The following is a 16,934-nucleotide window of genomic DNA, read 5'->3' as shown; positions in this document are numbered from 1 at the left end:
TTTTCGCATACACGTACATTGACTTAAGTATGCTTAACATGTCTTTTTTTATATGTGTGTTTACCAACAATGTTGACGTGCTTTATTAGATTATAAAACAAAGTAAATGTCGACTTAAATTGTTTCTTTATTCTCTAAACATGGAGAATGAATGCCAAAAAAATAGATCACTATCTTTCACTGTGTGAATTACTGCAACAGACGCCTGCCTAGATAAACGTGTATATGTGTGTGCGTTTACTTGGCATTTATGGCAAATACGAAAGACCAACTCATCCACACACACGCTCTTTAACGTAGGTGTGAATGCTAAAAGCGCCAAAGTCGTTTAGACAAAAGCCCAAAACATAGACATAAACATTTTTCATTCATTCATTCATTCATAGATAACTTCGTAAAAGGCAGTAGTGATTTTGAATGTCATCATTACGAGGTACAACATAAGCCTTAGGGGTTAGAAAAGACTTTACAGTGGCAAATACGATGGTGCTTCAGAACCCATAAACACGGTGTATGTATATGTGTGTGTGACATATAAAATGAAACCAAGTCCTTGCACCAACAACAAACCCCCGTACCATCGAAATTGCTTGAATAATGGCATAAAAAGTTAACACCATTTTGCCATTTTCCATTCTCAGGCGACCAGTCATTTTCTTCATGGTGATATTTAATGTTGCCAACAAACGTCTGCCTCTTAACCTCGATTTGTTTTTTATTGATCACTTTTTCTTGTACGTCATCAATTTCTATCACACCAGATGGATGATGTCTTCTGAGGCGAATGATGATGCTCACTCAGTGAAATCTATAAACAAATTGCTAAATTAGCACATCGTTTCCCGAAAACAAAGAAAAATATATAACTTGCAGCTAGCATTGGAAAAGTTAAGAGTTTAGTATTGTAGTCGACATTTTTAGGAAAGATTTTGTTTACATATCGATTGGCTTTTAAGGAACAGCGCTGTGTATTTTGTAAAAATAAAATAATCAAAAAATCATGCAGTACTCCTGAGCAGAGAATGAAGCAGACCAATCGCTCCGATAATATAACTATAGATCGATGTGGACCAATTTTAATATGGAGGATATACTTAAAAAGTATACAATTGGCCCGATTGCAATATCATCCGACCTGCAACAATAACAAATACTTGTGCCAAGTTTGAAGTCTTTAGCTTGGTTTATCTGAAAATTAGCGTGATTTCACAAGACGGACGGACGGACATCGCTACATCCTCTAAGAATTTCACCACGACCCAGAATACACGTATTCTTTATGGGGCCTGAAAGCAGTATTTTAATGAGTTACAAACGGAATAACAAACTTAATATAAATCCCATCCTATTGTGGAGGGTACAATAATTTTCCAATTTACACAATAATTCTCTTAGGAATATAGAAATTTATACTTTTACTCCTACATGATATCAATTTGTATTTGTATGGATTTTCTCATACCCAGTGGTGTGAGGGATCAACGAAAAGCCTGTATATTCGCTAGCCCTTTAGGCACTACCCCTGGTCCTACACAATACCTTTTACATGCATTTGGGTGGCGAATTTAACATGGGCTTGTCCTAGGAAGGGGTCTATCGATCCCACATCGTTTACGGGGGACCACCTACGGCGGCACCTACTCCGTTCAGCTCATAGTGGTACCGCACATTGGTGCCCAAGGCACCTGTCTATTGTAGGCACCACATGTGATGGTAGCTCTTAGTAGATACCACAGGGGTATCGCCATTTAGCCATCGTATTAACCGTTTTCTTTTACCGCCCATTTATAAAATTATATTTTCATTGTTTAGTTTATATATACATTTATATTTTTTGTTTATATATTTAGTTAAAAGATTAAAATAATACAAAATTAATTCAAATTAAAGTAAAGTAGTAAAGTAAAAAACATATATAAAAAACAACAAAAAAACTATGTATACATAACAAAACAAAAATTCAATCCAGTGTATTATAGAAAGAAAAATTAAAAAAAGAAAACAAAACCTAAAATAAAATCTTATGCTAATCAAATATTTACGAATATATTATTTAGGGCATTGTGGCAAATTTTTATTTATTTTTGAAATCGAAATACTTTTAAAGTGGCGCTTCTTTTGCAGCTGTATTGCTTTCCGCAATTCCTCTTCCGGCTTTCCAGATCCACTACACTGAATAGAATCTACAAATTTGTGAGTTAATTAGTATACAAATAACTTTAAAAATTACCAAATAATTATAAAAATATTCAGTTACCTATTAATACACTGTAAAAATTACATAAACCTTTGAGAGATTTTTTCCCTTGCACTCCATCGACGTTGTAATCGTACGTTATCTGCGGCATTAAAATACTTCTCAAATTTTTCTTGATACCATTTGGTTCAATAAGTCCTTTCAAGGTTTGAATCTATTAAAATTATAAATATTATATTATATACAGTATTTTTAAATTTACCGGAAGATACTAACATATTCTTGTCTATTTTCTGCCAATATTGATTCGTTAACTTCCCGTAGCTTTTCTTCTGTATTTATCGGGAACATTCTTTTTAAGGCATCCACGTCGTTTTCTCTGGAGCCTAGATTTAAAGTTAGAAAGATCCCTAAAATCGTTTTTGTTTCAAAGAAGCAACATACTTACCTTCCATTAACAATTAAATTCTAATTACAATTTCAACGCAATAAAAAAGGGAAAATCCTCGACTATTCTTCTAAACAACATAAAATTAACTAAAATGTCTGAAAATGTTTATTTACTTGTGGTTACTATGGTAACACAATATTCTGTTTAATAAATTTAGATATCAGTCAGCACGTTTACCAGGGTCCACCTACGGTACCACCTACCCTTTTTATCTCCTAGTGGTACCCTTAATTGGTGGCCATAGCGGCCGTCCATTGTAGACGACATGTGGGTAACCCCATTTCGTTACCGCATTATGCGTCGTAAACACTACTTTTATTTGAATGATTTTTATATAACATTCCAAAAAGTCGCCCTACTTATCCCAGATTCGAAGGCGGTACTTACTGAGCCATAAAATAAGAAATTAAAAATGTGGTGGATGTCAGATATAAAATGCAAAACTAACTGGAGAGTATACGAACCAAATCCAGGGCTAAATATGATGATTTGCTTCCACCGGTTTATACCAAGATTCCTGAACCGATATTTTTGCAACAAAATGTTATATACCAATCATATGGTAGAAGTCTCAAAAATAAAATCGGAACGTTCGGCCAACGTTAGATCTGATAAAGCCTTAAGAATTTTACTTAACATGAAATACAAAACTCGAATGAACGTGTCTGCATTATGATTCATTGAAATTCCTATGCTCAATTTTGTAGATATTTTTTGATGATTCGTTGACAAAGAGGTAGGGAATGCCACTCTAAAAGGGTTTTCTTTTAAATTCCGCCGCGTTATACCCCCGAATAAGGGATACCACATCCTCCTATAAATGGTATATACAAGACAATTGACAATTTCGTAGCTCATTCGCGTTAGAACCATATCCCAACTATTCATACAAAAGAGAGAAATTGCAAAGCCAGCCTTAGGAAATGACGGTCCACATTGCGGTAGGGAATAAACTCACGAAAGGTGGTGAGGAGTTATTACGAGGTCGAAGTTTGTCGTAGAAAAAAAATGGTTTTGTGCAGTTCTATGAGGTAGCAATTTAGCTGCCGAATTAGGGATACCACCCGCTCCTGTAAGAAGTATCTACCAGTGACTATGAAAGGAGGTAGGAGTCAATGAGCATACCACTTCACCCGTCAAAAGTATGAATGGTGGCAAATAGGCGACCACTTCGTCACTCTTTTGCGGCAATGGAATATTTTTATACCACTGGGTACCTATAAGAGAATACCCGTTTAATATGGGTAAATATGTATAAGTGTGCTCTCTCTCTTTCTCTTATTTTTAGCTTATCAATCAGTTATATTAAATGCTGCCCTTAAGATAAATTAATACAAAAAAAAAATTTCCTCATAACTCCTACTATACTTTTTCTTGTCAGCTTCAATTCCGTTTTGTAGAGATAAACATAAACAAACACATTTTTATATGATCTACAATACCATGTGGGAGGTATACTAACTTTATCATTCCGTTTTTAGATAAATGAAATATTAGGGTCTGACCCTATTGAATTATATCCGTCTGTTCGATTCTTGAAATCATTTCTTTCGAACGAAACAAGCTATCAGCCTGAAACTTGGCATAAGTAGTTGTGTTTGATATAGGTAAGATGGTATTAAAAATGGATTCTCTCCGACCTCTATATAATCGATGTCCATATAATTGGATCTGCAGATTTGACATGTGATGTCAATTTGTCTTCAAATAACTCTGCCAATAATTGGTTCAATATAAACCGATTCCTAGATGGACTTCCGGAGTCTCTTGGAGAAGCGATATTAACATAGCCTTCCAACAACCATTGAAAAATTGATCCTCATCGGTCAATAATTAAATATTGTCCACTGAGTACGAAAATTTCTTAGATCTGTCATCTAAGCTAAGCTAGGTTAGTTATAGTGATAGTGGTCAGTGCCAGTCTAGCGGCGTTTTAGAATCCCAGCAAAAAAGAGCTTACAACAAGTATATATGGCCGTAAGTTCAGCCAGGCCGAATCTTATGTACCCTCCACCATGGATTGTGTAGAAACTTCTACGAAAGACTGTCATCCACAATCGAATTATTTGGGTTGTGGTATCTTAAATCGTTTTTAAAATTGTGAGTTAGTCAATACGTGGTATATATTAGACAAAAAAGGTATGTGTAGGTAAGTCTACAAATAATTACGAATCGATATGGACTTTTGCACGGTACGTAGGGAGCCAGAATTGAAATATGAACTAATATGGACCACTTTTGGCATGGTTGTTATATATCATATGCTACCACCACGTACCAAATTTCAACCAGATCGGATGAATTTTACTTCTCCAAAAGGCACCGGAGGTCAAATCTGGGGATCGGTTTATATGGGGGCTATATATAATTATGGACTGATATGAACCAATTCCTGCATGGTTGTTGGATACTAACACTACGTACCAAATTTCAACCGAATCGGATTAGTTTTGCTCTTCCAAAGGGCTCCGGAGGTCAAATCTGGGGATCGGTTTATATGGGGGCTATATATAATTATGGACTGAACCAAATTTCTGCCGGATCGGACGGACGAACGGACATGCTTACATCGACTCAGAATTTCACCACGACCCAAAATATATACACTTTATGGGGTCTGAGAGCAATATTTCGATGCGTTACAAACGGAATGACAAAGTTAATATACCCCCCATCCTATGGTTGAGGGTATAAAAAGATATATATAGGTAAATCTACAATCCACAATCGAATTACTTGGGTTATGGTAATACTTACCGATGACAACGTATCTTAAAACTTCTTAAAATAAAAAGACCGATTAAATAAGTATATAATTCAGTTCTTGATCGATATATATAGGGGAGTCTATAAATAATTACAAACCGATATGAATATTAGCGTGATAATTAGAGACCCAGAAGTGAAATATGGGGGTCGCTTAAATTGGGACTACATATAATTATGAACCAATATGGACCAATTTTTGGGTGATTGGATGGATATGAACCAAATTTGGCCCAAGAGGCTCCGCAAGCAAAATCTGGGGATCGGTTTATATGGGGGCTATATACAATTATGAACTGATATGGACCAATTATTGTTTCGGGGTCGGTTTATCTGGGGGCTATATATAACTACACAGAGAATACAGATTGGTTGGGGCGATCGAATTTATTGCCAACCTCCTTTTGGTAGTTGCAGCTACTATCACTTGGCAGTTGTGGCTCCCAAATAATTCGGTGCTGCCAATCGAACGATGGCAAGGAGGGCTTACATGACATAAAGAGTTGATTTTGTCAACCAAAAAAATCTGCTGTCACCTTCATCATTCGATTGTGTTGATCAACCCTCGAAGTACATATAACCGAATTATAAAAAAAAATTAGTCCCGCTATCTAAATAGCGCTACCCATATCAAATGTTTTAATGAGATAAGTTCAGTTTTTTATTAAGTATTTTATTATTATTTCATTTTGTTATGGCTCCAATATATGTTGGTTTGAAGGGGGAAATATGACAATAATATACATATTTTACCCATGAGACTAAACAAGACTTGACTTGATATTTAGAGAGTAGATTTCACATTCTCCAAATTCAAATCGGCTCAGTTTTAGATAAAGCCTCCATATATATGTTCTTCCGATTTGAAGAAATATGGCCAGAATACCAACACTTTACTCACAATTTGCTTTACCCAGATTGTAGTCATGTAGTCGATACAGCGCAATTGCATACTTTCCACAGAATCGGTTAAAGTGAAGTTAAGGCTTCGGCTTCTGATTTGGCCAAATATGTCCAAAAACCCACGTTTCATGAAATATCTTGGCGAGATCTAACGAATGGTGCAGAGTATAATATTGTCGGGTCTCAACTAGTCCGCGATTTTAACTCCTACAAACATTCGGATCAAACAGGATCCAAGCTGAATCACAATCTCCAAATTTACATGCTAGAAATGGGGTACATGGAGTTATTTTGAACTATCTAAAAAAATATATCGAGTACAAACCATTGTCCACAGGAAACATCATATCCTTAGATAAGATGTTGCGATCCCATCCATGGTGAAGTTATGAGAAGAATCGACATTTTTGACCCATTTTGTTGCTTCGATTTAAAAGTTTGAAATAAAATACATACTTCAAATAATTTTTATTAACGCAAATGACATTTAAAAATTTCAAACGCCATTTGGCTGTGAATGCTATATGAAAATGTTGGCAACTAAATGATAGTTAAAAAATTTCCTTACTGTTGGTCGTATCAACTAATTTGACTCAAAATTTTTCAAAGGACGTAGATTTGGTTGCTACAACCATTTATTTTGTAGCATGACAGACATTTTGTTGAAAGTCTCACCAAATAGTTACAGTTACGAACAAATACGTGTAAATACAGAAAATTGGCATAAACAACCTATATTTATTTCTAAATGTAGAATGTTCATTACTACAACGGAATTCCAACCACACTCTTCTCTGTGTGTATAGACCGATATGGAACAATTTTGGCATGGTTCTTAACGGCCATATCCCTGCACAACGTACAACGCACAACGGTTTATATGGGGGCTATATATAATTATGGACCTATAAATAAACATCACGTACCAAATTTCAACTGGATCGGATAAGATTTGCTCCTCCAAGAGGATCCGCAAGCAAAATCTGGGGGTTGGTTTATATGGAGACTATATATACTTATGAACCAGTAAGGACAAATTTTAGCGTGAATTTTTGAGACCATATACTATTACCACGTATCAACTTTCAACCAGATCTGATGAATTTTGCTCCTCCAAAAAGATCCGCAACGTAAATATGGAGTTGCGCTTATATGGGGGCTATACGTAAAAGTGGTCCGATATGGTCCATTTGCAATACCATCCGACCTACATTAATAACCGGAGCCACCGTGGTGCAATGGTTAGCATGCCCGCCTTGCATACACAAGGTCATGGGTTCGGTTCCTGCTTCGACCGAACACCAAAAAAAATTTTTTTTTTTCATTGCTGAGGGTTTCAAAGCTTCTTTAAGTGGTTTCACTGCAATGTGGAACGCCGTTCGGACTCGGCTATAAGAAGGAGGTTCCTTGTCATTGAGCTTAACATGGAATCGGGCAGCACTCAGTGATAAGAGAGAAGTTCACCAATGTGGTATCGCAATGGACTGAATAGTCTAAGTGAGCCTGATTAGGCTGCCACCTAACCTAACCTAACATTAATAACAACTACTTGTGCCAAGTTTCAAGTCGATAGCTTGTTTCTTTCGGAGATTAGCGAGATTTCCACAGACGGGCGGATAGCCGGACAGACGGGCGGATTGACGGACAGACGGGCGGACGGACATCGCTAGATCGTCTGAGAATTTCATGACGACCCAGGGTATATATATATACACCTTATGGGATCTTAGACCGATATTTCGATGTGTTACAAACGGAATGAAAATTTTAATATACCCCATCCTATGGTGGAGGGTATAAAAATCAGACAAAAGGAACTGGTAATTCCTAAAGCCCTGAAAGGAATATTAATCCTAATCAGGGTTGGCCTGTCGCAAACTGTGACTTTTGCGACATACGTTTACGACGGTATAATACGTATGTCGAAAAAGTCGTAAACCTAGTGTAGAAAACCTAATTTGGAATTAAAGAAATTGTGAATATTTTTTAATTTAATTTAGTTAAGCTCCCCGATAAAAGGTATGCAAAAAATGTCCTATATTGTATTTATTCAAAACTCTACTAGATTTACATCTCTCATTCACAACTTGAAACTATTCTTGGTTTTCGTGGACCAAGCTTTAGCTGCATCAACGAATGACTAGCTACAATTTTGAAAATTTTTAATTAGTATGGAAATTGGTTCTAATAAGCCAAAAAGTGATTTTATAAAATTTTTTCGAAACAGCAACAGCAATAAGTAGTTTTCCTTCCTTCCAGTTTCTGCAGTAATTTGTGAAAGGTTAACTATGAGCGAGTACCGACCGTCACGTTTACTGCACCATCGAGTAGTTTATAGTAATTTTGGCTTCAAATTTCCAATTGAAATAACTATATTCTCAAGTATTTTAAACTCGTTAATAATTTTATGAACATTCCTGAGAATTGAAACTTCTTCGCATATATCATCATCTTGGATATCATTCGCTGCCTATCTGAAGGGTCTGAAGTATTTGGAGTTTGCGACGTTTGCTACTTTTTCTACATTTACGACGTGTATGTGACGTTTACGACGTTTACAACTTTGCGACAGTCGTAAACCTTAAAATGTTTGATACAGACCATCTCTGATCCTAATAACTAGATATCAATTCCGAGCATGGAATATCACCACTAACTAATCTGTACATCATCATGGAGCTCCAAATCGTCAACGGCTCTTAAGAGTGGGTAAATTAATCTGCCTCAATCTAGAACTCTAAGGAGATAGAACATAGTTACTGTTCTAGTGGAGATGCCTCAAAGCGAACAACGGAACTGCTTTTGTACCGATTCCATCCTGTCAATTAAAACATCATATCGAAGATCCCATACGATAGAACCATACTCCAGGATGGCTCTAACAAGGGCAGTAAAAAGCCTCTTAGTAACATTAGGGTCCGAAAACTCCTTCGCCCAACGTTTTATGAAACCTAGAACCCCAGATGCCTTATTCACCATCGTATTAATATGATCATTAAAATTAAGCTTACGATCCATAACAATACCAAGACCAACAAAGGATAAACCTCTTCCAAACCGATCAACAACAAAAGTGACTTATATAGGCATTTTAGTTAAACCACAACTTAGACTTAATATGGACTAACTTACAATTAAGAAGACTACGTTACAATTTTTCGCTGAATTCGATTGTGTTTCGTTAGTAGAACTTTGTACGCCATCCGTGATATAGTGTGCATAAGTGTGTCACCCTGACCAAACTCTCGCCCTTATATACTGGTTTCTTATTTGTTTCATCTTCTTATTTTGAAACAATGGCAGCTTATAGATATTTCTTTGCTTTTGGTTTTATTTATTGATTGCTGGCTATACACTTGTATTGTGGGTGGGAGAGTGTGTGTGTGTGTGTGGCTGTTTGTCAATTAGATTTTCCAAGTTGTTGCTTTCTTACTATGGTGGCACTTAAATTGGGCTCTTTTGTCATTTTTTTTCACAAGATCCTTCGTCTGCTCTCATCTTAGTCTATTTTCCGCCACAAATTCTTCATCATCAAAGGCCATATGTGTCACACATATAAATATAATATGGTCATTGTTTCCTGTCATACTCATCCTATGTTATCCTTGATACTAGCCAGGATTAGCCACTTGGATCGTCTTAACCGCTAAAGTAAATTGTTTAGATGTGGAGGGGTGGGGTGGGGAGGGGAGAAAACTGGTATCCCAAAAATTACCCAGAGACTAATGTAATCAATTTATCAAAGTTGAATTGTGGTAGAATTTAAGTCAAAGTTTTGTGGAATTTTACTTTAAGTTGTCTCGTTTGTTTTCTGTGGTATTTAATACATAAAAACGGGTATTTAAGATAGAGCTTAATAAATGTTAAAGACCAATATTTAGTTGTTTTTTTTCGTCGAATGGATATGTACTAAAGTGGCGCTGGTAATGACGCTGCGTAGCTTTTGAAAGATTTTTAAAAGACAAACTTGAGGTCTCTGGAAAGAATAATTTTAAATATGTTCAACAAAGCTCCTGAAATAATTATACCCTGCGCCACACTGTGGAACAGGGTATTATATGTTAGTGCATATGTGTTGCAACACCCTGAAGGAGAGGAGATAGAAACATGGGGTCTTTGCCAATAATGCTCAGGGTGGGTCCCTGAGTCGATCTAGCCATGTCCGTCTGTCTGTGAACACATTTTTGTGATCAAAGTCTAGGTCGCAGTTTAAGTCCAATTGCCTTCAAATTTGACACAAGCTCCTCTTTTAAGTCAGAATAGAACCCTATTGATTTTGGAAGAAATCGCTTCAGATTTAGATATAGCTCCCATTTATATCTTTCGCCCGATATGCACTTATATGGACCCAGAAGCCAGAGTTTTACCCTAATTTTCTTGGAATTTTGCACCAGGAGAACAATAAGTACCATAGTCAAGTGTGCAGAATTTGATTTAAATCGGTTCAGATTTAGATATAGCTCCCATATATATATTTCACTCGATATGGAATTATATGGCCCCAGAAGCCAGAGTTTTACCCTAATTTGCTTGAAATTTTGCATCAGGAGTACAATTAGTAGTGTAGTCAAGTGTGCTAAATTTTATTGAAATTGGTTCAGATTTAGATATAGCTCCCATATATATCTCGATTTTCCGTCATATGACCACAGAGGTCAAAGTTGTAGTCCGATTTACATGAAATTTTGCACAGGGAGTAGAATTAAAATACTAAGTATTTGGTTGAAATCGGTTCAGAGGTCAATGATTTCGTGTCCTTAATATACGAATTTTGTTTAGCATTTCTCAGATATAAAGGTTTGTTTCTTTTTCGAAAGTCAGTACATTTTTAATATCGTTTTTGGATTCGATTTAAAAATGGGTATGGCTAAAGAAAATTTTGTTCTACTAAAGTTAACTTCACTTTATTAAATCTGTACCTTAGTTTTCAAAATTAATGATATCGTCTCTAAATTTGTGTCTTTTTGTGTCTTGACTACAATGGTAAAAAGTGTTCAAAAATAGGAGATGGTTTTCAACACTTTAAACACGTTGTTTATTTGAAACATAGCATAATTATACCCACCACCATAGAATGGTGATGGGGGTATAATTAAAATTTGTCATTCCGTTTGCAACACATCGAAATAACGATTTCCGACTATATAAATTATATATATTTTTGATCAGGGAGAAATTCTGATTTTAATTTAATCACGCTACAGCTTTCAATAATTGAGGTTAGGTTAGGTGGTAGCCCGATGTATCAGACTTACTTAGACTATTCAGTCCATTGTGATACCAGTGGTGAACTTTACTCTCGCAGGGAAAAAATTTGGCTGCAATAAAGAGGTGATCGCCGAAACTGAGGCCCATTTTGAGGCAAAACCGAAGGAGTACTACCAAAATGGTATCAAAAAATTGGGAGGTCGTTATAATCGTTGTATCGCTCTTGAAGGGAACTATGTTGAATAATAAAACCGAATTTTGACAAAAAAATATGTTTTTCTTTGTTAGACCGGGGACTTATCAGCCAACCTGTTATCACTGAGTGCTGCCCGATTCCATGTTAAGCTCAATGACAAGGGACCTCCTTTTTATAGCCGAGTCCGAACGGCGTTCCACATTGCAGTGAAACCACTTGGAGCTTTGAAGCCCTCAGAAATGTCACCAGCATTACTGAGGTGGGATAATCCAGCGCCGAAAAGCTTTTTGGTGTTCGGTCGAATCAGGAATCGAACCCACAACCTTGTGTATGCAAGGCGGTCACGCTAACCATTGCACCATGGTGAGTCGATCTAGCTATGTCCGTCCGTATGTACGGCTGTCCATCCGTCTCAGTAAATAACGCTAACTTCCAAACGAAAAAAAGCTTTCGACTTGAAATTTGGCACAAGTAGTTGTTATTGATGTAGGTCGGATGGTATTGCAAATGGGCCATATCGGTCTACGTTTACCTATAGCCTCCATGTAAACCTACACCCCAGATTTGGGTTGCGGAGGCTCTATGGGGAGAACATTTCATCAGATCGGGTTGCAATTTTGGTACGTAATGTTAATACATGACCTCTAATACCCATGCAAAAATTGCTCCACATCGTTCCATAATTATATATAGCCCCCATATAAACCGATCCCATGATTTGACCTCCGGAGCCTCTTGAAGGAGCAAATTTTGTCCGATTCGTTTAACATTTTGTATGTTATATAAGTATATGGTCCCTAACAACCATGCAAAAAATTGGTCCATATCGTTCTATAATTATAAAGGGTGGTTAAAATTTCAAGGGCCGATGTTGATTTTGAATAAAACACAACTATATCTAATATATAATTATATCAAATCAAACTATATCAAATTTTCGATGACGCTGAGGCATAATGGAGGTTCTATGCCGTTAATGTGCCGAATTATCTCATCCTTTAGCTCTTGAATTGTTGCTGGCTTATCGACGTACACCTTTTCTTTCAAATAATCCCAAAGAAAAAAGTCCAACGGTGTCAAATCACATGATCTTGGCGGCCAATTGACATCGCCATTACGTGAGATAACACGGCCATTGAATTTGTTGCGCAAAAGAGCCATTGTTTCGTTAGCTGTGTGGCAAGTGGCACCGTCCTGCTGAAACCACATATCGTCCACATCCATATCTTCGAATTCGGGCCAAAAAAAGTTCTTTATCATCTCACGATAGCGAACACCATTCACAGTAACTGCCTGACCGGCCTCATTTTGGGAAAAAAATACGGCCCGATGATGCCGCCAGCCCATAAACCGCACCAAACAGTCACTCTTTGTGGGTGCATTGGTTTTTCAACAATCACTCTTGGATTCTCATTCGCCCAAATGCGGCAATTCCGTTTATTGACGAATCCACTGAGGTGAAAATGTGCCTCATCACTGAAGATGATTTTCTTCGAAAATTGATCATCCACTGTTGTCATTTTTTGGAACCATTTAACACGTTGTTGGATTGTGTATCTCGCCGTGGTTCAAATTGAGTAAGTCTGAAATAGAGAAATGTCAAATAAAATTCGGAAAAAAACTTTCGTTTAGGTGTGGTTCACATTCAACGTCGGCCCTTACAATTTAACCACCCTTTTATATAGCACCCATATAAACCGATCCCCAGATTTGATCTAGAGAGCCTCTTGGAAGAGAAAATTTTATCCGCGTCTATTATTACCGTGCAAAAATTCATACCGGTCAAGAAATGAATTATATAGGTTTTTAATCTGCCTTATTTGCTTAATATATACCCTGTATGGACTAACTTTCCATTTAGAAGACGATGATAAGGAGTTTACAGATATCTTACCATTGGCAAGTATTACCACAACCCAACTAATTCGATTGTGGATTACAGTCTTGAGTAGAAGTTTCTACGCAATCCATGATGGAGGGTACATATGATTGGGCCTGGCCGAACTTACGGTCATATACACTAGTAACATCTTGTAAAAGACTTAAAGATTTACCGAAAAATAAAATATTATTCTTCAACCTTACACGCAAAAAAAATGTTTAGAAAACGTGTACCGAAAACGTTTTTCTTTTGTTAGAGTTGTTTGAATTTCTTCGAAAATGTTAAACTTTTATCACCAATAAAATTCGTTTGTTACAAAATTTTTATTTTTTCCATAAAACAAAATATTTTTGAAACAACAACACAGTCCATATCGTTTATATTAAGGACTTTTCTTTTCTAACTTTAAGTCTTTAATAAGACACATTTTACAGTTCATAGTAAAAATTTAATATAGTAGTATGTAATGTTGAACATATTTTCGGAATTTTCCGGACATATCTATAAAAAAAAGTTCGGTCGAAGCAGGGCTCGAACCCACGACCCTTGGCATGCCAGGCGGACGTAACAACCACTGCTCCATGGTTCCCAACTAAATGTATGTTTCTGTTAAATAAACTTTGTTTAATCGGCTCGTGAGCGCCGCAAGCTATGCTATATAAATATAACTTGTATAGGTAATTGTCTATTGATGACAATAACGGCTACATAGCTCAATGGATAGTGTGTTGGCTTACAAATTGCATGGTCCGCGGTTCGATTCTCCGTCCAGGTGAACGGTAAGATTAAAAAAATGTATAAAATCGAATAATTTCTTCTACATTGTTTGTATTACAGAAAAAGGTGGTAAAAATTAAAAAACCTCGTGGATGTGAGAAAAATGTGAAGGAAGGAATGCAACTAATCAGAAAAGATTTTCTTTTGAGTTAGTCTTTATGAAATTGTTTTTACATCCTGGAAAATAATAAACGTTTATCACAAAAAGTATATACTTTTCTCCCAAAGAAACTTCCTTACAGCGAAAAGCAAATGAGAAACGAACTTTGTTTGTCTAAAATTTCGCTTGGGAGGAAAGAATTATTTTTTTGCGTGTACCCATTATACATAAATCCAATCTAAATAAATCTAATCTACAGATTTCGTGCGATTTTCTACATTGCCTAAACAAAACATTTAAATTTTACCCTATAAATTACACAAAAATGGTTCTTATACATTCACAATCTAATATATTTAAATTCCAAATTTATTTTAGGAAACCCTAACATTTGAAGGATTTTCTTCTTAAAATCCGTCTCAAATCCTCTATATTAAATATATTGCCTCATATATCCATAACTAAAGATGGTCTTTATTTATCCATAATTTTCAATCACTATCATATAAAGTTGCTTGTTTATTCTGCCTCTTTGTTTAATTCGGTTATATAACTCATGTGCTCCGATGTGCTTTTATTTCCTTTGTCACTGATGAATTCTCTACATTCTCTAAGTAGAGGTCCTTAAGAATGTTTTGGCAAAACAAAAACACAAGCATTTGCTTAAAGACTAAGGATTAAAAGCATATTTCTTTTTGTATTCTCTGAGTTTTTTGTTTGTGACACAATCATCTTCTAACCTAGAATGTGATAAAGCATAAGCGTTTTTACAAACAAAGTATTATCGTTTCTTATCAATCACTTGTCTCTAAGACCTCTTCTGTAATTTTTATTATCACTTTGCTTTACTACCACCATCACAAAAACACCAAATGAGTCTGATTTTTTCCACTCATGGCATTGTTTTTCTCTTTTACTTCCTATTGTTTTTTTCTAGAATTTTTTGCTTTGCTGTGCTTTCCTTACTTTCTCTTGGCTTGGCTTTGTTTGAAGTACGAATGTATGTCTATAGTGTCCTTAATGTTAATGCTTGATGTCCTTAACACTAACAAAGTTGCAATAATGCTCTGTAATAATGGTCGAATAGAGTGAGGAGGAACATTGGAGGATATCCAATGACAATGGAGAAGGGACAGTGTATGTGCAGTTTTTTGTATGCAGCTAAAGCTGATTGGGGAAACACTAAAATTTTTTCATATTGATTATCGAAATTACTGGTACGTTAAATAAGTTCGTAGAGTTTTTCTTTACAATTAGGTAAAAATGCTCCGCGATTTTGAGTATTTTTCTATAAAAATAAAATTTTGACAAAATTTTTTATAGGAACAAAATTTTCAATAGAAATAACATTTTGAAAAAAATTTCTATAGAAATAAAATTTTGAAAAAATTTTCTATACAAATAAAATTTTGACAAAATTTTCTATAGAAATAAAATTTTGACAAAACTTTCTATAGAAATACAATTTTGACAACATTTTCTATAGAAATAAAATAGGGACAAAATTTTCTATAGAAATAAAATTTGGACAAAATTTTCAATAGAAAAAAATTTGTGACAAAATTTTCTATAGAAATAAAATGTTGACAAAATTTTCAATAGAAAAAAATTTTTGACAAAATTTTATGCAGAAATAAAATTTTGACAAAATTTTCTACAGAAATAAAATTTTGACAAAATTTTCTACAGAAATAAAATTCGGACAAAATTTTCTAAAGAAGTAAAATTTTAACAACATTTTCAATAGAAATAAAATTTGTTACAAAATTTTCTATAGAAATAAAAAAATTGTAACAAAGTTTTTTCAAGAAATGAAATTTTGAAAAAATTTTCTAAATTTTCAATAGAAATAAAATTTGCGACAAAATTTTTTATATAAATAAAAAAATTGTAACAAAATTTTTTAAAGAAATGAAATCTTGAAAAAATTTTCTATAATATAACATTTTGACAAAATTTTCTATAATATAACATTTTGACAAAATTTTCTATAAAAATAAAATTTTGATAAGATTTTCTATAGAAATAAAAATTTGACAAAATTTTCTATAAAAATTAAAATTTTGGCAAAATTTTCTATAGAAATAAAATTTTGACAAAATTATCTATATAACCTAAATTTTGACAAAATGTTCTATGGAAATAACATTTTGACAAAATTTTCTATAGAAATGAAATTTTGACAAAATCTTCTACAGAAATAAAATTTTGACAAAATTTTCTATAAAAATTAAAATTTTGACAAAATTTTCTATAGAAATAAAATTTTGACAAAATTATATATATATAAATTAAATTTTGACAAAATTTTCTATAGAAATGAAATTATTGATAAAATTTTCTTTACAAATAATAAAATTGTGACAAAATTTTCTAAAGAAATAAAATTTTGACAAAATATTTATAGAAATAAAAATTTGATAAAATTATCTATAGAAGTAACCTGTTGACAAA

The 16,934-nt window shown here is 34.6% G+C and overlaps 1 protein-coding gene across 1 annotated transcript; it reads right to left on the bottom strand.

Moving 5' to 3' along the window:
- Positions 1 to 2,021: 2,021 nt before the first annotated feature.
- LOC142225222 (uncharacterized) lies at positions 2,022 to 3,123 on the bottom strand. Its single transcript, XM_075294998.1, has 5 exons — positions 2,646 to 3,123; positions 2,474 to 2,583; positions 2,258 to 2,411; positions 2,100 to 2,183; positions 2,022 to 2,026 (listed from the first exon to the last, which is right to left on the bottom strand). The coding sequence occupies exons 1-5, from the start codon at positions 2,650 to 2,652 to the stop codon at positions 2,022 to 2,024; spliced, it is 360 nt and encodes a 119-aa protein (XP_075151113.1). The 5' UTR covers positions 2,653 to 3,123.
- Positions 3,124 to 16,934: the final 13,811 nt, after the last annotated feature.

Source organism: Haematobia irritans, chromosome 2 (genome assembly GCF_050003625.1).
Source record: "Haematobia irritans isolate KBUSLIRL chromosome 2, ASM5000362v1, whole genome shotgun sequence".
NCBI classification, from domain to species: Eukaryota; Metazoa; Arthropoda; class Insecta; order Diptera; family Muscidae; genus Haematobia; species Haematobia irritans.
The sequence above is the reverse complement of the archived record's forward strand: the minus strand, read 5'-3'. Positions and strand labels throughout refer to the sequence as shown.

Excerpts from the sequence above, each read along its gene's own strand:
- LOC142225222 (XM_075294998.1), bottom strand. Across the intron at positions 2,412-2,473 it reads CAGAAAATAGACAAGAATAT|ATTCAAACCTTGAAAGGACT; the intron begins GTTAGTATCTTC and ends TAATTTTAATAG. Across the intron at positions 2,184-2,257 it reads TTTTTACAGTGTATTAATAG|ATTCTATTCAGTGTAGTGGA; the intron begins GTAACTGAATAT and ends ACAAATTTGTAG.